Source organism: Catharus ustulatus, chromosome 1, assembly GCF_009819885.2.
Source record: "Catharus ustulatus isolate bCatUst1 chromosome 1, bCatUst1.pri.v2, whole genome shotgun sequence".
NCBI lineage: Eukaryota > Metazoa > Chordata > Aves > Passeriformes > Turdidae > Catharus > Catharus ustulatus.
The window spans coordinates 21855245-21881931 of NC_046221.1; the positions used below are offsets into that span (position 1 = coordinate 21855245).

The following is a 26687-nucleotide window of genomic DNA, read 5'->3' on the forward strand; positions in this document are numbered from 1 at the left end:
CATTTAGCATGGTTCTTTTCAGTGAAAGGCCAAAGGAAATGCAACCTGGCATTCTTAAATATGTGACCAGTCATTTGTGAGGTGCCACTGTTTATTTTGGTGTTTGTTAGTTAACAATATGGGCATGAGGTTATAATAAAGACTTGTAAGATAATCTTTTTTTTGCCATGAAACTGTGTTACTCATACAGGTTTATTAGATGAATTAGCATCAAAAAATACATACAGGAGATATTTGCACTGTAGTTTTTTTGTCTTCCAATTTTTCCAAAATTAAGTGAAAAATGGACCATATGCATCTTCCTTCAATTTTGTGGCTTGGGTTTGGTATTTTTGGCAGGGGAAGGGTTGTTTGTTGGCTGTCTGGTTGGTTGGTTTTAAAGTTCTTTGTAAGACAGGGAGGCAATTGCTGCTACCATTCCCCTTGAGAATTACATTGATGCAGTACTGTGGTGTCAAACCACACAGGTATCCCTTCAGTTCCGTACATTCTGTAGTCACAGTGTTCATTCACTCTCTCATTAGGAAACAGCACCAGGTACGACCTGACCCCCGTCACTGCCGTCAGCGTGCACCTCCTCAGCAGCGATGGGACCCCCGTGCCCCGTGAACGGCCCCATCTATGTAACAGTGCCTCTGCCAGCAAACAGCAACCTGAAACACAATGCACACGTTCCAGCATGGAGGTTTGACCAAAAATTTGGTAGGTAGCATCTCACCCTGGCTCCCTAAATGGTTTTTGTTTTCTGTCTTAAAAGAAGAGAGTTGAGTTTTACCAATCAAGTAATATGTGGTGTATATGCAAATATACTTGACTTTGCATTGTGTGCCAATTTTAAACAAAAGTTTTTGTAAAAGTATCATTTTTCAATCATTAAATAGTTTAATTTGAAAACTTGAGAGAACTGCATTTCACCCACAGACTGAAAAGATAGACATATTCACTACCGCATTGAATTGGAAGTGTGTAGCAATGGAAACTTGCCTTATCTTTGCCAGCAGCCAGCTGTCTGACCTTGAGTCCCCCTCTTGGCTCAGGCTCTGTTTCCTGCCTGCCAGATAGGAAATCTGGTACTGGCTTCTTTTGTAAATCACTTTGAGATTTACTAATACTGTCAGGAAAATACATGTAAATAATTTAAATGAATTTTTAAAAAGAAAATTAATGAAATATTTTAAAAGGACAGAATGACTAATAAATAAAATTTGTAAAATGCACTCAAGTTTTTGTATTACGGAATAGTGTTGCCATTGTGACCAGGAGTTTCCCAGAAATACATATTTTAGGCTCTTTTAAAATTTATTTTCTTTATTTTTTCACTAACTGGTACACTGTACTGGCCTTCTTTACAGCTTCAGATTTTAAAGGGCAAAGGAGTGCCTAAGTCTTTTCTTGGTTGATCCCCCTTCAGTTACTGTACTGCGCCTTCTGAAATATTTACCAGATGATTGTTAAGAAAAAGGAGAATGGAAGGTGAGAAAGGTAGATGCTGAGAGAAAAAGGAGCCAGAAATATGGGTCTGTGTAGACAATCATTGGGGGTTTGTCCTGCAAGCAAATTTTTGAGCCAGCTGATGATCACATCTAGAAGTAGAGGAACAAGCATGAAAGTGTGTTGGAGGAAGAGAAAGGTGAAGGGGGAAATATTGCTTTGTTACCTGCCTCTGTTTGCTGAAAAAATGGTGTATTTTCAACAGCATGCCCGTGAATCTTGTCAGAAGTTGCCTGTATGGTAAAGCAATACAATTAGTGAAGAGGAAATTTGAATATGATATAAAGTTGAATGGTAGAAAAAAAAAAGAGTGCAATGAATGGATTTGGCTTTTCTCTCAATTGTGGAAATCACACTTCTCTTATGCTGACCTGGCAATAAGTTTCACCACATTCTTCCTGAAAACGGAATAATTAATTCTTCTAGAAACTATTTTGTTTTCCCTTGTTAAAAAAAAAACAAAGGGAAGATTGAGTTTACTTTCCCCATAAGAAGCAATCCTCCCCCAGTCCCTCCTGTCAGCTGTTGCAGCTGCCTCATTGCTAGTTATTCATTGCAAGTAAATGGTTTCTGATTTTGATTATGGAACTTTCTCATTTATGGCCAAATTTCCATGCCCCTGCAGTGAGGCCACAAAAGCTCTCTCTTAGTATGGAATATGGTTTTTAATTTTGTATATAAAGAGCTAGTTACCCTATTGTGTGCAGTATATATATTAGTATAGATCAATAGGGTTGGTTAGTTAAGTAGTGTTGCAGGCTTGATGCTCCCAATCTTGAGACAAGTCCAGCCTTGTTTGATTCATGACAAATGCTGGAGCACTTATGTTATTGGGACGAGAAAGCATGAGGACTGCTAAACAAAATGCATCTTTGTTGGGCCACTTAGCTTCACAAAGCTGTGGAGAACAAGGTATTGAAGATGATATGCTCAGGCTCCAGCTCACACTTCAGCTGAAGTAAGCATCTTTCTGTGCAACCAAAGATGTTGAACAAAGAGGCATTTTAAGCCCTGACTGCAGCATGCCAGTTCTAGTAGAATTTTGGCCACATCCCAACCAATTTAAATTAGAGTAGCTTAATTTAATAAGTAGAGCAGCCCACACTGTCTTGTGCAAACTACTTTAACACCCTAAGGGCTGTCAAACTAGCCATATGTAGCATGAAAATGGTGGTGTCCTGTCATTCCACATCCCTATTTGTGCTTGAACTATGAAGGGAGATAGATGGATAATGACTGGAATGGCTCCGTACTGGAGAAATCCTCAGCTGGCAGATAAGCTGTTGTAACCCATTTGCATTGCAGATCTGTGCCTTGTCAGGACAGGACCCTAACTTTATTATTCTGATTTTGTTCTTTTTATTTCATGGCTGCTTCTTTTTTCAGTGCTGGTTATGTTTTGGTCTTGCTTAATAGGTTTACAGTGGCTTAAATTCGCATGCTTTCACCTGAACAGTGAATAAATGCACAGATAGAGAAATGTGACTGCCTTACCAGGCACTTAGAGCACTTCTCCTCTTGTGGATTGGCAGTACAGTGGACACTTGTTCATGCAAGCCGTTTGTTTTTGTTTAGAGTCCTTGTGGCTGTCTTCATTACTGCATGAAATACGATTTCTGCTCTAAAAAGCAAAGTATTTCTCACTTTTAGAGGATGTGGAGGAAGTGACAGAAATACTACAGCGATATTTTAATCCTTAGTATCTCATACATTTTGCTGAGCTCATGATGAACTAATATGAACCCAGAGGGCATCTGGACTGGAAGTGCAGAGATTTTCCACAGAATGGGGAAAAAGAGAATTTCCACAAAAATGAGGCATATTTGCATCTTATGGCAGCCAAAAATAACTAATGGCTTTTTAGGATGTTTACCATAAAACCATCTGTATTTTCATGACCACACTTTCTATCCTTGGGAGAGAAGCAGGAAGCAGCATAGTCTGCTTAAGGCTGAGAGTGGCTCCACTGACACTGATGAAACAGGCAGCCAGAAAAAACAGGCTGGACATCAAAACAAGACAATCTGCTGCATCTATTTCATACTGTTCCAAATGAGATTTTTCATTATGAAACAAACTACTGCCTTGTGTGCACAGCAAGGCAAATTAAAGCAATAGTACCATTTTGAATAGTTAATAAAACAAGATCAGCTGTCAATGCCCTGGAGATGTTTCAAGGGTAAGCGAATACACCTTGTAACCTTGTTCTTATGTTGGTTCACCACCATTTCCTGCAGCATTTCTGAGTGTTGGCAATAATAAACACAGATGCATTGATGTTATGGAGACATAACATGAAATGCATTACATGACATGCTGAAATGCAACTTACTCCATGCTGTGGGCATATCCATGTCTTGTGTTTCACACTGCTGTGGGACCGTGGTTTTATTTCACAGTCTGCACTTAAAAGGTTTGGACATAGAGACAGGGATTCTCATTTCTATAATCAGGAGTGCTCAGTGGAGTTTTCTAGGGTTTGGGTGGTTTTTTTCCTAACAAGTGCTGTGTTGGATTTCTCAAAGTCTGAGGGAGCTGAAAAAATCATTTTTTCTTTATCCGTAAACAGATGGTTGGGATCATGACTTCTTCCATGTATGTTTGCCTTGATGTCAGCTAGGATTTACAGCAGTATAATTAATCTCTCTATTCTTGGACACCAAATTTCTGTTCAAAACTTCTTTCTAGCCTTGTCCTCTTCAGTCAGAAATACTACACATCCCAGTAGAAATGAAACTTTCTGCCTCCTGTGTCATCTCCAGCTCCTACCAGCTGGACTGAATAACACAGCACTTGCTCAGCTGTATTCTCCTCAGCCCCCATTTAAGGGTTTATGTTATGTTAAGGTATCTGGTTTTCATTGGATTCAGTAAGCAAAACTGTAAGTGCAGCATTCTCCATTTTAAGTCCTCAGTTTCATTCCATGTGGTATGAAGGCATTATGTTGCACCTAGACCTCTAGATCCACATCTAGAGCTGTATGAAAGACTCTAAAATTCCACCAAATATTCCATGAGCTTTATTAATATGATGCAATTGCTAGTTGATTATTCCCATCAAATAATAGGAAAATATTTTCAACACTGTTTTCAGTTGTGTGGCAAAGGACTCTGGAGTGGAAGGGTTAAACTTTAGCCCTTTTGTTCATCCTCCTTAAAATATGTTATTTCTTGTACATGACATGTAAATGAAGTTTGGAATACTGTGTCTCTGTTCTTCCTTCTCCCCAGACACTCGTACATCTTTGTGGTTGTGACCTTGTTGTCTTTAAATTGCTGGCTTCTTTGCAGAGGGGGATGTTTCCCCAGTGCCTGAAATTTCAGCCATGTGTTCATGTAAATCGTTGGCAGAGTATGGAGCAAAGTACCTTCTGAAACTTCTTGTAACTTCATAAAAAACAATACTTTATGTACTCTGCTCTTCATGGCTGGTGCTTTCTGACTACATTTAATGCCATAATAGATTTTTTAATGCATTTAAAAGTCTGGTACTTGTTTTTTCTGGGTGACATTCTGCTGTCAGTGGTAAAATTTGTATTGATTTTTGTAGAACCAGAATTTCCAGATGTTCCTTCCTCAGCAAAATCAAGATAATGTGAAAGCAGTATTGGTGCCTACTTAAACTTGACTACAATTTCATAGAGGTGAAATGATGCTTGTTTTTTGTTCATAGTGTTTATAGGGAAAGAGGGACAGTTACTGTCAGGCAGAAAATGTAAGCAGATCACTATACGTCTACCTGTCCAGTTCACTGTGCATTGTTTGCAAATAAGATGTTTTATAAAAGTCTTGGATTTAAGTTTCCCATGTGGTAGCAGTGATAATCCACCCAAAGAAAAGATTGTCTTATAGTTTAAAAATAAAATATTTCTTTTTGTTGTGAATTTGACTAATTTTTGACTGCCACCACATTCATAACCATGTGTGACAGACAAAAAATAATAATTTAACAGAAACATTCGCAGCCTGTCACTTGATCTGACACTGGGTGTGAGTTTGTGCCTCTGACCTTGGAGAGATTATCTGCATTTAGAGTGCATACAGCTGCACAAATGGCCTGGGACTCTGTACACTTCTCCATGAGTTTTAGTGGGTTTTTCATGCATGAGAAATGGACATGCTCAGGAAATCAAATTCCTGACCCCCAAAGGTTTGAGCTTAGTGTTATCAGATCCAGCACACGTGGTTCTAGATTCAATGGTGAAAGGGAGATTGGCTTGCAAAGGTGAAAACCACAGAAGTTCAAGGCTAAGCTATTTCTGTAGTTTAAAAATTCCTTGACAATTTGATTTTGATTTCCTTTTTAATCTCAGCTGGAAAGCTTAAATCATTGTTAAAGACTAAATACACTAAAGAATACTGGTTCTTAACTAACTGCTCTCAAAGAATTTCATACTTTGTGTGTTGCCATAGAAATGTCAGCCTCCAAACCCAGCTTTTTACCATGTACAGTGTCTACATAATAGGTGCAGATACCATTTCAGAGTATTAGACAGACCTCAGATTGAAAGGAAAAGAAGCTCTTCCTCTCATGCTTCACAGTGTAGCTCACTGAGGTATGTTCTCACTCTCATGATTCCTCTGGAGAGGACCATAGGAGACAGTTGTGTTTATTTATTAGTGTGTGTTTTCAAAATGGATATTGTGGCTTACACATGTGAAAGGGAATGAATGGATTGTTTAATTCTCTGCCCACTTCGTACACCACTTGAACTGCATTGATAGCAAAGCAGATAAGGTATGGCATGATGGTGATGCTTAAGAGAACATTGAAGGAGTCAGGTTGGTGCCAAAGTGTAGTCATGTTTGTGCAAATAATCTACTAATGTGTAGTCAAGGAAATAAAACTGTAAACAGATCCCTGGCTCCTGGGTGCAGGTTTTAATAATGAAGTATCATGTGGATAGCCCTGTAGCTCCACCTACAGAAGCCATGGCAGGAGAAGGTGGAAGAGGGAGTCATCAAAACTTCTGAAATGGAGAAAAGACCTTTGTGCTTGAGTAACAGCCTCAGTTGAAGAGGACCTTGGAGATTGGAGGGAACCCAGGCAGGAGTGGGTAGTTCCTGGATGGGGCTGGAAGAGGCTGAGGACCTGGGAACCCCTCCTTCTGCAGCCTTGAATGTTAGATAAAATCCCAGTGTGCCTCTGCATCTGCTTCCCGTTTGAAAAATAGAAACTGAATGTGTGATGTGAGGCTGAAGGAAGGAAAAGGCAAGCAGTGTTTTATGCATGTGCTTTTATTTATTGCTTGTTCTAATAATTTTGTCAGTAACTGAACATAATGAATAACATGGTAAAGCAAATTCTAGAGGCAGTATCTTTCACATATACCAGTAACTAGGATGATGGTCCAACAGGCATAAGTAAGCTTTTCCTTTTGAAATACAATTACTAACCAGTAATTATGTATGGAAGTAATTTTTTCTTTAATAAGTCACTTCTGTTCTGGCATTCTGGAAAGAAATACTGGGGAGACCAAAGCAATGCGAGCAGTTCAGTGTACAATGTGCCTGCCTTCTGCCCAGATATAATTAAGATTATTAAATAATGAAAACAGTGTGTTTTTTTGTAAACACTTGACAGGTGATTTAAGGGGGAAAATGGGAAGAGATGGAGAAACCCACAGAGCTTCTCAGATACAAACAATAAATGGAACTTGTAGATTTCCTTGCCAAAATCTTCAAGGTATGATGGTAAAAGCATTTCCCTTTTAGTTAATGAAATAATGGTGGTGCTGCTAGAAAAGGAGCAGTTTGTAGCCCTGGAAGGGTTGTGTAACAAATTCTGTAAGAGTGAAAGAATAATGATGGTATGGGCTCTCAGAGCAAGGACATTTATTTTTTGATGTTGCCTAGCACCCTGAAACAAAATTGTAATATTAACTTAAATACTATGAATTTTTAAACCCATGTGTATTTGGGGGAGGGTGAGGAGGACAGTAAGCTCCACCAATATTCAGGAAGGAATTTTCAACTCCCATTTCAGGCTTTTAGCTTTTAGAAAATGAATAAAAGTAAAGCCAAAAAAAATCCCATCCCTCTCTAGTAAAACTTCCCCTTCTGATGCAGATTAGAGGTGATTTTCGGTTGGAAGAAGAAATCTGATAAGCAGCTTTCAACTGGTAGAATGAAAAGCTACAATTTATGTATGTCGTAACATGCTTTAGGAAGTTCTATTCACGAACTTGCCCTTGATTAACTCTTCATAATAATGCTGCCATTTGCAGTGTCTAAATCAATTACTTCTAGAAGCACTTTTGGTATGTTTTGAATATCCTTTGCTGTCCTACACTGTCTGATAACAGCCTACCTCATTCCTTTTGACACATATATCTTTGTTTAACCGTGAATCTCTACCTGCAGGGCAATCTTATGAGACATCCTAGACAGCACAAAAAAGATCCATGCTGAAAGAAGAGCACTTCTCATTAAGGAATATTTATTTAAAACATCTGTGCTATTAAGCAGTACAGCTAAAAGTACCTTTCTTTTCTTTCCAAAGTGCTTTGTCCAGGGAAGATAATCTTGTGACTAAAAATAAATTAATATAATGGGATTATGTTTAATTTGCTCTCTTACTAATTAAATCCTCTTATTTGTCAAACCTCTTGGATGCAAATAATTCATGTTGTAAATAACACAGTTTTGGTTCCCTGCTTGAGTGATATTGGATGATCCTATTACCAGTTAAAAGAAACAAAATGAAAAGCAAACAGTATTTGATCAATGGAAGAATTTTGGACTAAAAGCTCACATGTAAAAGTAATTTATGGAAATTAACCACCATAGCTACCATATATTTAAACATAAGCAGTATTTAGGCTTTATGACTGTCCTTGGGGGAAGCTGTGGCTGCAGCACACTCATCTGACAGTCATTTACTAGAACTGTTTTGGTCAGTGATTGAAAGAACACAATATCAAAGTCAGCGGAAGTCCCTGCAGCAGTGGTGATCTGGAAGGCTCTGAAATGGTCAGCTTGGGAAGTTAAACCCGAAGCTAGCAGCATTACACATCCTCCCACAGAGGCAAGCTCTGTGCTGGGGTGCCAGCAAGAGAGCTCTCCTCGCAGCCAGATCACAGGAGGTGAGGTTGTCCCTCTTCTTGCTGTAGCAAGAATCCCATGCATCTCTGCCTAGAGCTGATGGTGCTGTGGGGCACTCCTGTCTCACACAGGCCTGTAGGAAGTTTGCCATTTGCTTGAGTTGGAGCAGGATTGGGATTGTCAGCGTGCACAGTCACATGTGGAAGCCGCAGGGACAATTCCCTGGATTTCACTACAGATCAATTTAAAATAATAAAGCCTAGCTTTAAAATAGGGAAGCAATGTCTTACTCAGAGGCATCATGTATCTAGACTGTGGAAGCAGATCTGTTTGTGCTGCCTGGTTTCCAGCAAGCTGTCACATCGAATAGTTGATGTCTTTGAAGACAACAGGACATCTCTTTTCTGGGCAAACCAGCCATTCCTGTAGTGACCTGATTGTGTGGGGGATAGTCTAGAATAGCTGTTCTTCAATGCTTCCCAAGCTGCCCAATCTGGGTACTCTCCTTGCTGAAAGTGCCATTTTTCAGTCTAATTCAGAAGTAAACCAAATTAAATTACAAAAAGGTGTTGTTTAATGTTGAATGTGTCTTGAAATAGGAATTTAATGTGCAACCATTTTCTGTTAAATTTGCTCATGATAACTCTCCTCCATTGGCAAGTCCAGCTGCCTGACAAATGCACGTTCGTCACAAAGTTACTGCAAAGTATTAAGATGCTTCTCTCTAGCAGAATTTTCTCTCCCGCTCTGCTTAAATCTTGAACTTTTCTGGTATTATTGCAGTCAGATGGACATCAGCTTTCTTTATCTGATTGTTTTTTGATTTGTGTATTTTTAAAGTACTCTGATTTTTATATTTGCTATGTGCTCTTACCTTGCTTTTGAGTTCCATATATGAAAAGAGTGATGGGTAGATGCTTCAAAAGCTTTTTAAGAAGGAATGAAGAACAAATTTGTTAAATTACATCATTTATTCCAGCAAGTCAGGCAGTATAATTTTGGTGAGAAAAGTGTTAAGTATCATGGTTCTCCCCCGGCTGTTAGTTTGAGCCAGGAGACCCTCCCCTGACTTGAATCTTGGATCAGCATGTTGGCTCACTGAGCAGTAAGAGAGGAAAAAGAGGAAGAGAAATGTAAAAAGGATCTATAAGCAAGAATGTCTCTATATATAGAAGTTTTCCATGAAGCACCAGAAAGTCTTTAAGAATTAATGGTGAATTGGCCCAAATCATGCAGTGCTTACAAGCTATACTGAACTTGCTGTTTCTGCAGTTGTAATCCTGACAACACAGAAAAAATGAATGCTGCTTGCTCTTCGTCCATTTGCAGGCTACTGCATAGGAATGGATAGAAAAATGGACAAAGTTATTTACTGACTGCCCCATCTCCTCCTTTGCTAACAGCAGCATGTGAGGACATAGAGGGTAATTACTTCATTTTAGAATGGGAAAACATCTTGTTTTCAACTCCAAGGAGGAATCTGAGGCAGGATAGAGAATTCATTCTTAAGGCTTCATAGCAGAACTCTTGGTCACATAAGGCAGTGTGAAATGTGGGAGCACAGCCAGTCACTACCAGGCAATTGGGTTTTGCTCAATAAAAGGTCCACATTGTCATTACAGCAAGGCATTGCTTGTAAGGAGCTACAAGAACGCTGCTTGTTTAATGATACTTGAAACAACCAGGAGATTAGAACCTATAAAGGATGAAATATGAGAGATCTGGAAATGCTGATGGATTTGCAGAATACTGGAGGTGTGTCATTCCGTCCAGTGACATTATGTTGGCTTTCAGCTATTTGATCACAAAAGAAACAATACAGGACTTGTGTTTTCAGCTTTTTCCACTCAAACCCATTTTGTTGCTGCTGTTGTAAAACATGGAGTTCTTTGCTTTCTTCAGCCCACGATGTCGGAGGATGCTCTGATTTATTAGTGGACTACTGGTAAGAGATGGTGAAAGTTTAAGAGGCAAACTTAGCATCAAAGTGTTAGATAATGAAAGTATTAAAAGGGCTGACAACAAGATTTTGTACTCATGGTTCACAGGAACCCACACTTGGTGTCATCCTGGTGAAGGAACTTGGGACAGAGTCATTTAAAAGTTACTATTTTCTAGTACTATTTTCTACAATTTTTAGGGTATGGTCAACAAAAGCTGCATCACTTTTGTTTAAAGATGACCAATATTAGATACATCTTTGATGCATTTGAAATTCTTAACTGTCCATAACAGAGAGGGAATTACATTTTTCCTTAGTTTATGCAGTCCAGCACATGTCCTGGAGTATGTGCAGTGGTTAGCAAGAAGAGGTGAACCAAGTGAGCATCAGACAAGGGTGAAACCTGCCTGAGGCTTGTGCAGTAGATTCTGGTTTGCTTCCATTGCCAATAAGGGATTCCTGTTGTTGATAAATCCTGGGCTGCTGCTGGTTTGGCAGGACAGCAGCAGAGCTCTGCTCACAGTGATAAGCCTGCAGCCTCTCTGAGCTCCTTGATCGCTGCATTTTGCCGAGCATTACCGAACTGAAGGCTTTTGGGAGGCAGCAGGACTGCGTTCCTTGGCGTGGGTAAGGCATGCTGGACACAAGTTCCCCCTAGTGAGGGGATCAGGAGTAGCTTCTGTTCGAGGAGGCAGCTGTAGAAATAAATAGACATCGAAGGTACTGAACTTGGTTGAATGACATAAGTCTGCTTGTGTGTGAATTTAAAGGACTTAGAGATGATAAGAAAAATATGGGAAACTTGATGTATTCATCACCCAGCTCCTTTTTTTTTTTTCTTTTTTTTCTTTTTTTTTTTTAAATCAACACTTTATAACTCTTTCAAGGTTTTATTTTACATTGTTGGGTATTTCAATACTGGTACATATTCTCATCATGCAGCTCTTGCAGAAAAATAAAAATAACAAGGTTCGAGCTTATAGAATTTTTTAACCAAATGGCATTTTAGAGACAAGATAAAAGCAATTTGTGACCTTAAGGGCTATTTTTCACCTTCAGTTATTATTTTTGTTAGTTATGTTCATTAGTTATATTCAGTTTAGTTATTAGTATGATGTCTTCCCTGAAAGTGCATGGATAGAGAATCTGAAGGGTTAGTGACCATGTTAGTGGAGAAAAAGAAATCTACTTTTCCTGGATTTCCCAGAAAATTCACACATAACTTGTGGACAATTCCATCCTATTTTTCCTAAAAATGTTTGCCTGGAAGAGGTAAATGAGTGACTACCTCAAGATGTTCCGCTACAGCAGTTACAAATGCCACATATGCAAATCTGTGTACACAGATTTTGGTCCTTTTAGTACTGTAAATCAAAATTACTTGTCTTGTGTGACTTTATGAAATAACTGATTATTGCTACCCTCTACAGACTGGAAATGATACTTGGAAAACTGATAATTACATCAGTAATTCCTTTTCCCTGTTGCCCACAAATTCAGTTTGGTTGCCAATACAGTTGACATCTGGCAGTAGTAGTCACCTAGATCTAGAGATCCTTTCAACCATGTATTCTTCTAATCCTTTCACTGTATAAGGTGGTTTATTATTAGCCTAAGACAGTTGTCTTACATAGGAAAAATCAGTAGCAGGGAGGAAATAAATACTCTAAAAAGGGTTTGCACAGCTGGATAATCTAAGGAACACAGAAGAAATCATCAGGATCTTTAATGTATTATAAAAACAACAAACCTAGCCGCAGCACCTCTCCTCTGTGTTCTACACTCACCTCTGAGTGTTCAGATGACTGTCATCCAAAATGCTGTTGCTTAATCCTAAGTGACATCTGATAAAAAGCACCATTTTGGGAATTACAAACAGGAGAGTTACTTAAAGGAAGAGGAATCACAAGTACATGATGCAGCTTGCCTTTCAAGTGAGCATTTGAAGCTGTGTAAAGAAAATAGAGCATTCTTCCCCCTTAAGCACAGAAATAGAGAACTGCATTACAGAAATTCAGAGGGGTTTATCCCTTCTCTGTACACAGATCAGCATCCTGCTAGTGGCCACCAAAATATGTGAGGCCTTAAGGAGGCCAAGCCCTCTATTATGGCACCCACTGGAGATACCAAGCTAGGAGTGCAGGTTTAGGAAACACTGCCTGGCACCAGGGGTGGCCTCTCAGTGATGGCTCTCCATGTCAAGGCCAATAGTTGTGTGTTTTGTTCAAAGAGGATGAATACAGGAACAGTCTAGAAGTCATTCTGGGCATTTATTACATCAGAAACTAAGATGAGAGCTGCAGAATCAGGGGTTTTAATGAATTACAAGAAGGCATTCAGCTGGTTCAGTTGTAAAGGTTTTCATAACCCAACTCTTGGAATAAAAGCAATCTTCAGGAAGTAGAAAAACTCTCAACTAGTGCAGATTTTCAGTCTGGTGTACTCAAGACTTATGTGAACTTAAACACATTGCTTTAAAATTGTTACTCTTACTTATTTTGGAATTATCATTTCAGAATTCTAAGAAAAAAGCATTTTGTTTCCTTTGAGAAACATGTTTTAAAAAATCATCTGTTACCAAACAGTATTCCTGGGGTTATTATGCAGATTAACAGAGTTAATCACAGTGATGGTGCAATGTAACTCTAGTCATTGGCAGTAACTAAGCTTGCCTTCTGTATAGGAAAACCATTTTGAGGAAACATTTTCCTCTGTCTTCTGGAAGTTGACAGTCAGGGCTGGTAGAAAGGCGGTGTGTAGAACTCAAGTGTGGTCTGAGAGATGTGATGTCTCTTGAACTATATTTTTTAAGTGAGCTGTCTACATATAATCAGCTCTAGGAATATCCATCTTCAAAATAGGGGGAGCCCATATGACAATAAATGTTTTATTTTAATAGGTTTTGAAGATTTAGTAGTTTTATTTAATCTGAAAGGTTTTGGATTTGGGGTTTTTTTTGCTTCTGAGAAAGCCATGGGCACTCTCAAATGCCAATGACACAGTGTCAGTGCCAGAAGGCACAACTTCCCACTTCACAACAACACACAGTCCCTACCCATGGATAGGTTTTGTTACCGCTTGATTTTCCTCTTGTTTGCAGAGGAATGTGAATGTGAATATCTGTAACATCTTCCTACAACTTCTACATTTACAGGGACATGGCTGAAGAGTAGTTTGGGCATTGTACAACAAGAAGGAAATCAGTTGACTTGGACTTATATTGCACCTCAGCTGGGCTACTGGGTTGCAGCTATGTCACCTACTATCCCAGGTAAGATGGAATTGGATTTTATTGGTATTTGCAGCACTGGGTAATTATTTATTCATATATAATGTTTATATTTTTCAGAATGACCTCATCTGAGATGCCACAGCTTCTCATTAATAATAATAATACATTACTAGAAATCTGAAAGTAAAGAGCTAAAATCTTTTCAGGATTGTGTGGGGGCAACCCTGGTGCTCAAAATATCTGTGTCATTTCAATGAGGAACATTTCAAAGTGCTCTGCTTTGATGCATTTGTGTCACCACTGCCTGGTACAGCCACTGCTAGAAAATGATGGGAGCGTCAGTGTGTTGGTGTTCCAGCAGGTAGAAGAACAGGTGCTGTGAAGTTTCTGTTCAGAAACTCACAGAGATATGGATTCACCTAACACGAGCATTATCCAGGGTTAGACACTTAACAATGGATGCATGGATTGATTGATTGTTTGAATGACTGATTGACACTTTTTTCCTTTTGCGCTCAAGGTGCCCATTTTGCCGTGTTATGCTTTGCATCATCTTGGTGACTGATTACAGTAAATTCACGAATACAAGCCGCACTGAGTATAAGCCGCATCTCTGGGTGTTGGCAAACATTTCGGTTTTTGTCCATAGATAAGCCGCACACGAATATAAGCCGCTCTGTCGTTCGCAGCGAGGACCTGCATGCAATTAGTAACAGAACCGCGGGAGGGCGGGGTTTACTGGCTGAGCTAAGGCTGTGCAGGCTTGGCCCGCTAGGGGCCGCTGACGGGGCCAGGTGGCCCAGCCCGGTGCTGCCGCTCGGGGCCACCCGCCGCTGCCACTGGGCTCGGTCACCCCGGGTCGGCGCTGCCCCGCGGTGGCAGGCAGGGACGGAGCTTCCCCCGCTCCTACGGCGGCGGGCGGGTACGGAGCTTTCCCGCGCCCGTGGCGCCGGCGGCAGGCGCGGACAAAGCACCCCGTCGGCTCCCCGAGCCGCGGCAATGGCTGCGCGGGGCTCCCGTCGGCTCCCCGAGACGCGGCAATGGCGGCGCGCGCTTCCCCCCCCCCCCCCCCCCCCGGGCCGCGGCAATGGCTGCGCGGGGCTCCCGCCGTCGGCTCCCGGAGCCGCGGCAATGGCGGCGCCCCCACCCCCCCTCCCCGGGCCGCGGCAATGGCGGCGCGCACTTCCCCTCCCCCCCCCCCCCGCGGGCCGCGGCAATGGCTGCGCAGGGCTCCCGTCGGCTCCCGGAGCCGCAGCAATGGCGGCGCCCCCACCCGTCCTCCCCGGGCCGCGGCAATGGCAGCGCCCCCCCGCGTCCTCCCCGGGCCGCGGCAATGGCAGCGCCCCCCGCCCTCCTCCCCAGGCCGCGGCAATGACGGCACCCCCCCCCCGTCCTCCTCCCCTGGGCTGCGGCAGAGGAGGGAAGAAGAGAGCTCTCCCGCCTCTCTCCCCGCCCCCCGTGCTGCCTGCAGGGAGCCAGGGCAACACGGTAACACTGTAACAATCGCGGAATGCCGGCTTTTACTGGCAGGTGCTTGGCTCAGCACTCTGGCTGGCACGTCTGGGGTTGTAAATGTCAGAAAATTATTCACATATTAGCCGCCCCCGACTATTAGCCGCACCTCCGGGTTTCCACCACAATTTTTGTCAAATTGCTGCGGCTTGTATTCGTGAAATTACTGTAATTTACACTGTGAATAACTTCGCTTAGAAGTTCTAGGAGGTATATTACAATGGCATTATTACAAAGCTGACTGGTTGCCATCTGCAAACCTCTTGGCTTAACTGTAAAAAATGGCTTTGAACTAGGCATTAATTATATATGCATGGGAGATTATTAATGCCGCAACTTCTTCCTTTTTTTCTGTCTTTGGCTGCCTCAGATTTCTTGGTGTTATCTCTTCAGCCACCAATAATCTGAGATACCTCTGTGTATAAAAGAGCCAATCAGTCAATCAAAAAAAAATCCCGAAACCCAGAATTCCTTACAGATTTTCTTTATTAGGTTTTCCAGCTAAAAAACTAATCCAGTAGAAATAAAAACATGCTTGTCTTGGCTGTGCAAGCTCAATAAACTAAATATAACCAACAAAACAAACTTTCACAAGAGGACAGGTTTTAAAGTCTGTTCATACATATCATGAAGTTATTTCATAATATGCAAGCTTTTTATTTGAGGTTCTATTAAATGATAGATATTAAATGCTGGGATATTCAGCTGATTCATTGTTGAACAAAATTTAGAGGCAGAGGCAGATCTGAATAAGCTATCATATTGAATTTAATGGAATCTTACAAAAAAAAGCAACTGCCAAACATTTCCCAGTACAGCTCTGTCCCAGATTGCAAGGAAGTTACACTAGTCATGGAATTGTGCTTGTAATTCTGAGGTTACAAGGCCTGTAACTCTTAACAGGAGAAGGCTTATTTGTCCTTCTGATTTACCTTGTATGGCAGAGTTTCTGCTTGTATTTTACTTTTTCTTCCCTCTAGGGCTAGATCTGAGTTCCTAAAATTTTGTTGCAATGGGAACGACATTTTCATGAAAAATTCAAGTGGTTTATCTTGTCTTCTTTTTGCTTAATGTCCTAAAGCAACAGTAAAATCAATTATGTAATGGTAGTGGTGGGACAGAATGTAAAAATACTTAGATTTCCCAAACGCAACATAATTCATGTTACTTATACTAAGTTAATGTATTTTTGCATACTTTATCCCCTAACTGAATTTATTTGATTTCTTATCTCAAAAATGGACAAAAAATGATCTTTGTTTTCCTAGCAGTGGCTCTGCAGACCACTCAAGATCCACAGATGAGGTTTTGCAAACCTTATGACCTAGACCCTCCAAGTTGACCAAGTTTGCTGTCCCTCACAGTACATGCATGTTAGTCTGCCAGCTGGTACTGTACCTCCTTGCCTGCAGATGAAAATGTGGGTCTTTATTTCAAAATCATCATAAGGATTTTACAAACCAACTGGGTCACACATGCATAATTGTGAACAGATGTTGTCCAGATGTGTGCATTTTTTGTGTGTTAAAACATGTACTAAGCCTTATTTAAACCTGGAGTTACAACACTGTTTCACAAGTGGCCTGTTAATTAAAGCTACTGAAGATCTGCTTGGCTTGGCTCGATCTAGACTTCAGGGCACTAACACATCCTCCTGCAAATCCTGTACTGCAGTGTCTGAACTGTTTGGTGTGAGGAGCCACAGATGTTAAAGAGCAGTTGTTGCCCACGGTGTTGCTTTGTGCATTACAGTGCTGGGAGATGCTCATGGATGGATTTTCTCCAGTGGGAAGAGCTTTGGCACACGGTGTCAGCATTAGGATCTGGAAAGTAGCGTTCACTGATGCATGCTCCCATTGAAACTAACTGCTCTTCACATAATAGCTAGCTGGACTTGCAGCCATGAAAACCAGCACATGCTTTCTTCACAACTTGCTTCCCTTTCCAGAGATAGTCTGCTCAGTAGGCACAGGCATATGAGCAGCAGTGTTGCTTAGCACCCTCATAATAAGGGAAGGTGTGCCTCTCCTGCTTCAACTGCTGTTCTTCTTCCTATTTTCAGATTATTGCAGGTCTAAATTCTCTTTTCTGGTCTTCCAGGTCCTGTTGTAACACACGACATTACCAGCTATCACACAATGTTTCTTTTGGCAATTTTAGGAGGGATGGCTCTCATACTTCTAGTCTTGCTGTGTCTGCTTTTGTATTATTGCAGGTAAGATTCACCATTCTGGTTACTTAGTTCATGTGGAAAAGACAAGTTTTTTTGAGTTTATGAAATTAAAAAAATTTATATTGAAACATTTTTCCTTTGGGGAAAAAAAGGCAAACAAATGCTTGAAAAAGAAAGAAACAGTGAGATCACATTTCTTGTGATCATGGTTACATGCAGCATATAAATCCCTGCCTTTGGGAAGATGGTAGTTGAGTGAATCACACACATCTGTACCTGTGTTCTCCATATAACATCCTATCAAACATGGGCATAGGTTCAAGATCTCTGTACCTGTTACGCATTTGCAAATGATCTTTCCACTGGCACTGTATTAAAATGAATATTAAATTATCAGCAAATGCCTACAATAATGAGTGATTTTATACTTGCCTTCTCTAGACATTTACTCCAGTTTGTAATTGATACTTGAGATATTTCCCAAATGACATTAGTTATTCTTTAATTTTATCTTTGCTGCTGGGATAAGCTTTTAATTTTTAGATTATGTAGTAAAAGTTCAATTCCCCTAATACTAATCACTGCTTAAAAATCTTCTGTTAAGACACACTTGCTTTTCTTGTTTCTGTTACAACAGTCATAAATGTATAACTTCTTTTGTTACTGGCTTTTATAGAAGAAAATGTCTCAGACCACGTCAACATCATAAGAAACTGCAGCTTTCGACAGCACTGGACACTTCTAAGAAGGATCAAGCAACCTCAATGTCCCATATAAATTTAATATTTTCACGTCGTGAGTCAGAATTTCCAGGTGGATTGTCCGTTGCGAGCAATGGACACGCTGAAAACTCAGGGGCAAAAGAATTAATCAGTGCTGTCCACATGGAGATGGTATCACCTACTGGAGAAGCAGATATGCATACACCTATGCTCAAACACTCCTTCAGTACTTCCCAGGAATTTAGCTCCAGAGAAGAATTGCTCTCTGACAAAGAGAAAGACAAGAGCAGAATTTCCTTGGATGACCTGACTCCCAGTGGGTCTCTAAGAAAAGACTACCACAAGTCAGCAGATAGTTTTCCTCTAAAGACAAGAAAATCTACAGAAACAGCTGAAGGCTATGAGTCCCCTATCAAAGACGAGTACAGGAGAAGTTACAATGCCATGCTGTCTCAGCCTTTATTTGAAAAGCAAGAGAGAGAAATTCAAGTATCTATGAACCATATTGCTACTGGAAGTAAATACAATATTCAGGAACAAATATACCCCACGCCTTCAGCCCCTGAAAAAGAGCTGCTGGACTGCAGACCTACTGATTGTATGATGTCTCGTTCAGTTGATCACCTTGAAAGACCTACATCCTTCCCTCGACCAGGTCAGTTAATCTGCTGCAATTCTGTTGACCAAGTCAATGACAGTGTTTACAGAAAGGTTTTGCCTGCACTGGTCATCCCAGGGCATTACATGAAGCTGCCTGGAGAACACTCTTTTGTTAGCCAGCCCCTGGTTGTCCCAGCTGACCAGCAGATTGACATAGAAAGACTTCAGGCTGAGCTTCCTAACCCTCACACACGGCTTTTCCCACACCCTGCCCAGCAGCTGCAGCCCCAGCAGCTGGCATCCCAAGCAATATCTCAGCAACATTTGCAAGATGCAGGTGCAGCTGAGTGGAGTCAGCAAAACGCTTCCATGTCTGAATCTATTTCCATTCCTGCCTCTCTTAACGATGCATCCCTGGCTCAGATGAATAGCGAAGTGCAGCTTCTTACAGAAAAGGCTTTGATGGAATTAGGAGGTGGAAAGCCATTGCCTCATCCTCGAGCATGGTTTGTTTCGCTAGATGGGCGTTCAAATGCTCACGTTAGACATTCATACATTGATCTCCAAAGAGCTGGTAGGAACGGGAGTAACGATGCCAGTTTGGACTCTGGTGTTGACATGAATGAACCGAAATCTGCCCGAAAGGGAAGAGGAGATCATCTGTCTGCACCACAGAGTCACCCCCCAGTGCAGGAGCACCAGCAGAGAGAGAGGAAGGTTTCAGATAGCACAGCTTACACACAGCTTGTGTACTTGGATGATATGGACCAAAGTGGCAGCGAGTGTGGAACAGCAGTTTGTAGCCCCGAGGACAATGCTCTGCGATGCCTCCTAGAAGGCACCAGTAAGAGAAGTGGTGTGCAGCTGCCCAGCCTGCAGGAGGAAACCAGAACTGTGGATACCAAACCAGAGCCATTAACTAGTCCTGAACATGGAACATCCATTCAAGATGATGATGATGAAGATGAGGAGGATGAGGAAGATGACCAAGGTGAAGATAAGAAGAGTCCTTGGCAGAAACGAGAGGAAAGACCACTAATGACTTTCAATCTAAAGTGAGCTATTGTGAAAATCCACCCTTCAGTGGAGTATAAAATTGCCAAATATCCTTTCTGTGGAAGTGCTTGATATTTTTTTCTTTTTTTCTTCTTTTTTTTTTATGTTGTGGAGAGAAAAGAGAAAAACAAACTGTGGTGAGCAACATTTGAAAGAACTTAAATGCATTACTGTGTAAATGTTAGAAAAGAATTAAAATCATTCCTCTGATTTAAAGCTGCCTCCAGTGAGGTAGCTGAACAAAGAGTGTGATTGTTATTCCATATACTTGATATTGGTCATCCAGGATGTTGAAAATACTGACAAATTGTTTTGGTTGGTTTATGACCTCAATCTCCTTATGAATGGGAGCTGGTAAAGCTTTTGTTTTGTAGGCCAATTTTATGTTGATAATGCTACTGAAAGTATCTTAAAAACAGGAGTTTGACACATGGTGTCCAAAATTGTGCATTATCTCAATGAAAGGCTATGCATTGCTGCTTTTAGTAATATTTTGCTTATACTATGCTTTTCTTAATTTTACAAGTTGGTTGTAAACATTTTATGTCCTTTATTATAAACTACTCAGCAATTTATTTTAATGTACAACTGCAGGAAACTTGAGTAGCATCCCTTAGCATTGAAGCCTTTTTATGAAACCAAACTGAACTTTGTGTCAACTAAGATTCCTCCAATTCTGGTACCATTTTCTCAAAGTGCCTTTTTTACAGTAACAATGAACAGTCCCTTCTTTTGCTAAGTCCTTTTAATTGACCCCATTTGAGATTTTATAAACTTCTGAACTTCTACCTTTTACTTTAAGCTGCATGCCAAGAGTCCCATTTTGTGCTGAGCATTTCTCATTTCAATACAGTGTATTCTGTAGCTATCATGTATATTGTGGATTCTGTTTAGCCAGGATAGACTTAGAAGACATTTTAAAGGGCCCAGAGTAGCCAAGAAGATAGTTTCATTGACTGTATATATTGTTGGTTTCCTCTGGAATCACATGAGCTAATCATGCTCATATAAAATGAACTATCGACCGAGCAAGTGGACTGAATGTGTCTAGAAAAATTTGGGGGAAAAATAAATATACTATCCAAAAGTGCCAGAATTACTCTTCTGTGCTTTTTCCATATAGAGCTACTTGGTTATCCAAAAATTATAATTGAAAATAAACTGCAAAAAGTATCTTTGTGGATTTTTTCCTCTGTTAGTGGTTATCACATTATTTTATGTTATTTAAAAAGAAAAATACTTTGGTTTTATTTTCTGTGCATATTTATGCTCATGTGACTTACTTTCTTTTACAGTTCTCATGAGCTTAAGTCAATACTGAAATTTAGACCCCTTTTCAGAAAAGTATCCTCTGTATCTTGATAAATACGTAATGATTTGCTTAAGTATCACTGAAGACATTGGAAATTAAATCCTGGTATCACCAAAATTCCCTGTGGAGTCACACTTCCTCTGGGCCAGTTTTCTTTCTGTGATTTCTGTGGGTACTCACACTTACTGCACTCCTCTCACTTCTTCATGAATTGGGTTCAAAGAAGAGGAAGTATGTGACTTCCACTTTTGTGGAATCCTTCATATACATTCAGTTTATCGTGTTTCATTCAGTTATTTTTATGCAGATTAGCAGCAGTCATGCTTACTAAAGTTAATGAGTAATCTGCAAAGTTATTTAAGTGCTATATAGTTCCTACTTAATTTGTAATAATAAGCCCCAACTCAACATTCATTTCTTTATTTTCAGTAAATTTCAAGGTTTTCATAGAAAGCAAGTCTTACCTGGGAAATTGATCTCAAGCCAGGAGTTGAATCCTGATTTCCTAGTTCCCAGCTCAATGCTCCTTTCCATTCACAAAGCCAGATCACCTTTTGCTTTGTTCATGTTTGAAAGTGGTATATGTTGTAAAAGGAATCTAAAATATTGTGGAGTGCATTGAATATTGAAATCACCATATTAGCACTAAATTACATTTTACTCATTGTGTATGTGCCAGGTCCTTTCCATTCTGTTTAGGAATTTTGTATTGACGGCCTGTGAACTGGTTTTGGGCTCTGGGTTACTTATTGTCAGTTTGTGCAAGGTCACTGAACAGAAAAGCACTACTTTAAGGGCATAGTATTTATCAGATGTTAGTAAGTGCTGGTAATACAGTGTCACTTACTAATCAGAATGCTGCATAAGTAAACATTCTGAATAAAATTTACGCATACTAGAATTATTGTGCTATTTAATTTCAAGTTTTCTGTTGTCTTAAATCTGTCATTTTTAATTCTATTCTTTTTTTCACATTCCTTTGCAAAATTTCCATCGTTGCTATCTTGTAAAGTGAGATTGTTGCTATTAAATTACAGTGGTTTGTTTCTTTAATTGTGTTGGTTTTGTGTTCAAAACACTTCATTTGATGATTTGTGGTCTTTATACAGCAAATACACTTGAACAAACACAATGTGGGTATGTTTCAAATCTTCTTTAAAATAGCATTTTTTAAATTTGTGTGATAGTTTAATTTTGCAAAATATATGGTTTATTAAATGTATTTCTCTACATCCACACCTGGGCAATCTGCTAAATAAAACTGGAACAGAGTTGTCACAGATCAGGTAACAGGTTAAGATTAGAGTATGCCGTGCCTAATCTGAAAGTCCAGTGATAAATCCCATGTTTTAATTTTCAAAAACTTACTGAGAAATATACATCAGTAAAATGCAAAGAAATTTTCTTGCTTGTATATTTGCAGTTGCACAGTGAAGTGAGTACCAATAAAGCTCATAAAACACAGAGAACAAAGTATAAGTCAAGTCTTGGCATCAGCAGCTCCAAGTCCATGTAGAAGAAAACCTAGAAAAGCAATTGTTTTATGATGGCAGATACTAGGAGGGGAAAAAATGCAAGTTTTGGCTTAAAAAAATACTAGAAACAAATCTTCAAATTGAGGTTCATTTATATTACAGATTCTCTGAAATGTTAGCACTGTTGGGAGTTAATACACTCACTAAGTGTCCATTCACTTCATGGTTGTCCCCCAGCTCCCACTTTGTTCCTGCTCAAACACTTGCTTCTCAAACCTTATTAAACTATCTGTAAAGCACCTTGACTTGCTGTGATAATGACCTATTATTATTCGATTAAGTCCTTTGTCAGGGTACCAGCATGCTAAACCTTCTGCAAATACAGGGACAAAAACTGGTTACTGCCTCAGAGCATTTGCAATCTAACATGTTAGACAAATTATACTAACTTGTGGTACTGATCTGAGATGAACAGATTACAAAGGAAGGCCCAGCATTTGGAAATTGTTAATATGGCTTTTGTTACAGGGAGGACTGAGTAGCTTTAGTAGAGTGAATTAAGCACTCTTGAAAAATCTTAATATTTTCATTTTCTGCCCTTCGTTCTATCCATGAATGCTCTCAGGGACCAATTTTATCTCACTATTCTGAACCAATATGTTTGAAATTGGTAAGAAATCCAATGTTGTATGTAAAGTTTAGCCTATAGAGCAGTACAGGTATAAATGAGCAAGTGTTGGATGAGATACTTGCTCTTACTCTAGGAAGGTAGTGAACCAAAAAGGCTTTTTTTTTCTTAACAAGCATTCGTCTGGGAATTAAAATTTATTATAGCACAGTAATCAGCTATCAATAGTCTGTAACTTGGAGCATGGTAGGGTCCATGCAGTGCATCCTTGGACTTGGTAAAAGGAGAAGAGTGTCTGTTTACCTTTCTAAAATGCATGTGCATCAGTTAGGGGTTTTCTGAATCAGTGCTGCCCTTTGGTCTCTTTAGCATTTGAAATTCAAGTTGGTATCTGCCACCTGGCGGTGAACTGCTTCTCCACACGTGCTGTGTGTGAAGCAGTTTATCATTTCAATATAAGCACAGTTAACAACTCAGTAACGCCAGCAGGCAGCTGGCACAGATCATCAGTTGTTTCCTGAGCCTGCTGTCGGTCCAAGTGCAGAGATCCCTGTCAGCTGAGAGACCTTGCCCAGCCTGTTTGCTGGGGGAGTATTCAGCTTATGACATCTCCATTCAAATCAAAATGCATCATCACTGATGGCTCTGTATTCTGCCTTGCGAAGAGCACCTTGGGTTTAGATTAAAATAAATAAAAATTTAGCTACTGTTTCCAAAGTTGAGAAAAATAGAAGCAACTCAATTATTCTTTCCCTGTTCCTCTGCTTACAGACAGATAAACTGTCACGTTCAACACTAACCTTATTCATAATGCTAACCTTACCATTATTGTGTGTGTGTGTGTGTGTATATATATACATGCTCACACATGATTTATAATATATATAATATTATGCTATATCATATGCCATGATAGATCCATACCTATACTGAATTTTCATCATATCTACTATTTTCATTTCCATTCCAAAACAGTTGGAATTGGAACTTCAGGTGAATAAATAGGCAGCTGTCAAGTGCAATTTTCAGAATAGAGGAGCATTTTTAATCAGATTTACTCATGTAATTCCAACTGTTAAATTCAGACCAGATACTGTCTTCTATTTGTCAGTAATAACAGAAAGGGTATCTAGTCCTTTTCAGATGTAATCCTCTGGTATCCACAGATAATTACTTTGCAAACTGTGGCACCCGGTCTATTAACACTTAACTGAAGTATTTCTTGCTTTATTGATGTGCTTTTCTTCTAGTAATGAACAGTGCCAGTTTGTTTGATCATTAAATGCTATTCTGCCTTACTGCCACGGGGAAGGAAAATGTGATGACAACAGGGAGGTACAAATGAAATACTTGTTTACAGGTTATTTTTGTAATTCTGTAGAGAAGGACTTCGTGTTCACATGACTAGAAAGACAGCCTCCTCAATAAACCCAAGTGAGGAATGCTCCTGACAGTCTTGTATTATAAAGGGAGGAAATGGTGATTAAAATAATGCCGTTAGATGAGAAATCCCTCTTTCAAAGGAATGGCTGGTCCTGCTGCAAGAGACGTTGGGCATCAAAACTGAAAGAACTTATTTAAACTGGTCCTGTTACAAACACTGTTTTTTAAAGGGTTTTGCTGATTTAGTGGTTGTAAGAAATTAAAAAGCTAGGACATGAGAGAAGCTATAGGCCTTGGCTTCTCTCTCTTCTCTCTTCAAGGAATGCCTCTTCAATAAACCAAACTCCCTAATTCCACTTTCAGTTTTGTGCCATGCTGTGAGGCCACACATCAATGGAACATACAGTGTGACACCCTAAGTTTAGACTTTTCAGTAAAGCTACTTTTAGGTAGGTGTTGGCAAGGGCAAGCTTTTTTCTGTCTATGCCATTTGCTCTAACTTGTATTTAACACCTTGCAATCCTGCATTAAGTAACACAATAAAAATAAGATGAGCAAAACATGATAGCCATGAGAAATGTATTTGTCTCGACAGCTGGATTGGTCTTTCATTCCTTGAAATCCTTGAAGGTATACTGACACAAGTGTGTGTGTGTGTATGTGCGTGTGTACACGCACACGTGCATGGATGCACATTCACATGTAGGTATATAAGTGCCCTTAATATAAAAGCTGGCTTAAATACTGGTTTCAGCATTTCAACATCAAGCAATGGTGAAGTGAAGGTCGCTTGCCCAGAGTGACTGGAAGAACCAGCATGACAGTCCATAAAGTCTTGTATTAATTAACTTAATTGTCTTTGTGGTCTGACATTGCAGGGTCAAAACCCTGCTTGATGCTGAGTTTCTGCTGTACCTCCAACTTCCACAGGATTTATTCACACTTGCCTTCTAGCCTAGACCTGATGTATAAATTTTGTGATTAAAGCTTGTCTAGTATCTGTATTTCAAGTAAGTTACTCTACAGTTGTTGCACACTTAACAGTCTTTTCTTTTTTGCAAAGTTGTAAAATTCTGAAGGGTCAAATCCTCCAGTAAAATGTAAAAAAACTCTGCATAGAAATTGAAGCATTATAATAGAGTCTGATTTTCCATTATCTTCATAGAGAAGACACTATGTCTATGAGACACTTCTTAGTTCAGTGTAGTTCTCCATGCCAAAGGTGTGCATCCTGAACCATGCTGTTAATCTGTTTCTAACCACCCAGAAGGTACATCTGTCACAGGAAAGAATTCTTTTTTCTTTGTAAGTAAAGGACTATCTGAAACAGACAAAAAGAAAACTCTAAATAAACTTTAAGTTTGGAAAAACTACTGAAATGGTCAAGAGATAAAGAATAATTCATGTATCTATTGCTCCCTTCTTCCAGAATGAAGGAAATAAAGCTGCTTGGCTGTATCTGCAGTCTCCCTGCAAAGAGAAGGAAACAGCAGGCACATTGATAGGAGGAAGTGTAAAAGGCTAGTAGGAGAACTGATTGCAGAGCTGAGGGGAGTAAATTGGATTGATTTAGAGATTGGATGGCAGAAGTAATTGCTGAGTATCAGTTAGAGCTCCTGCAGTACCTGTGTCAACACTCTTTATCAAAAAATCTGTCACCACTAATTCTCATTCACATACATAGTTTGAGAAGGGTCTCAGAATAAAAATGGACATAAAATGCAAAATATGTATATATATTTGTAATAATTATTTAATTGCTGGCACTGATTATTAAGTACATTTTACCTTTTGGGGCTAATGACCCTAGGAGCTGAGGAACTGAGCAGCGCGGGAACCAGTTTGAACCTGTATTTGATGCAAGTCTTGTATCCTGCTTCCAACAATCATCAAAAACAGATGCTTTGTTAAACTGAAATCTCTACTAGCAATAATACCAAGATGAAAGTCTTTATATCCTTATCACTTACCTTTAAGCACAAAGGTTTGTGTTTATCATACACATTTTTTCAATGCTCTGATATGTTTTCACTATGTGTGTAAATGCCTAACTCTTTTCAGTGCTGTATAGCCCACGGCCCTTGCCAGTGTAGGCACCAGCATGGAGAAGTAGATGAT

General features: G+C 39.8%; 1 protein-coding gene across 1 annotated transcript in view; it reads left to right on the forward strand.

Annotated features, from left to right (window-relative positions):
• The window catches only part of LOC117002430 (protein FAM171A1-like), a 95833-nt gene extending 73697 nt beyond the window's left edge, over positions 1-22136 (forward strand). The window contains 5 exon segments of the mRNA XM_033071541.2: positions 525-601; positions 603-702; positions 13631-13747; positions 17321-17435; positions 18070-22136. Coding sequence (XP_032927432.1) covers positions 525-601; positions 603-702; positions 13631-13747; positions 17321-17435; positions 18070-19774 — 2114 coding nt within the window. The 3' untranslated portion in view covers positions 19775-22136.
• Positions 22137-26687: the final 4551 nt, after the last annotated feature.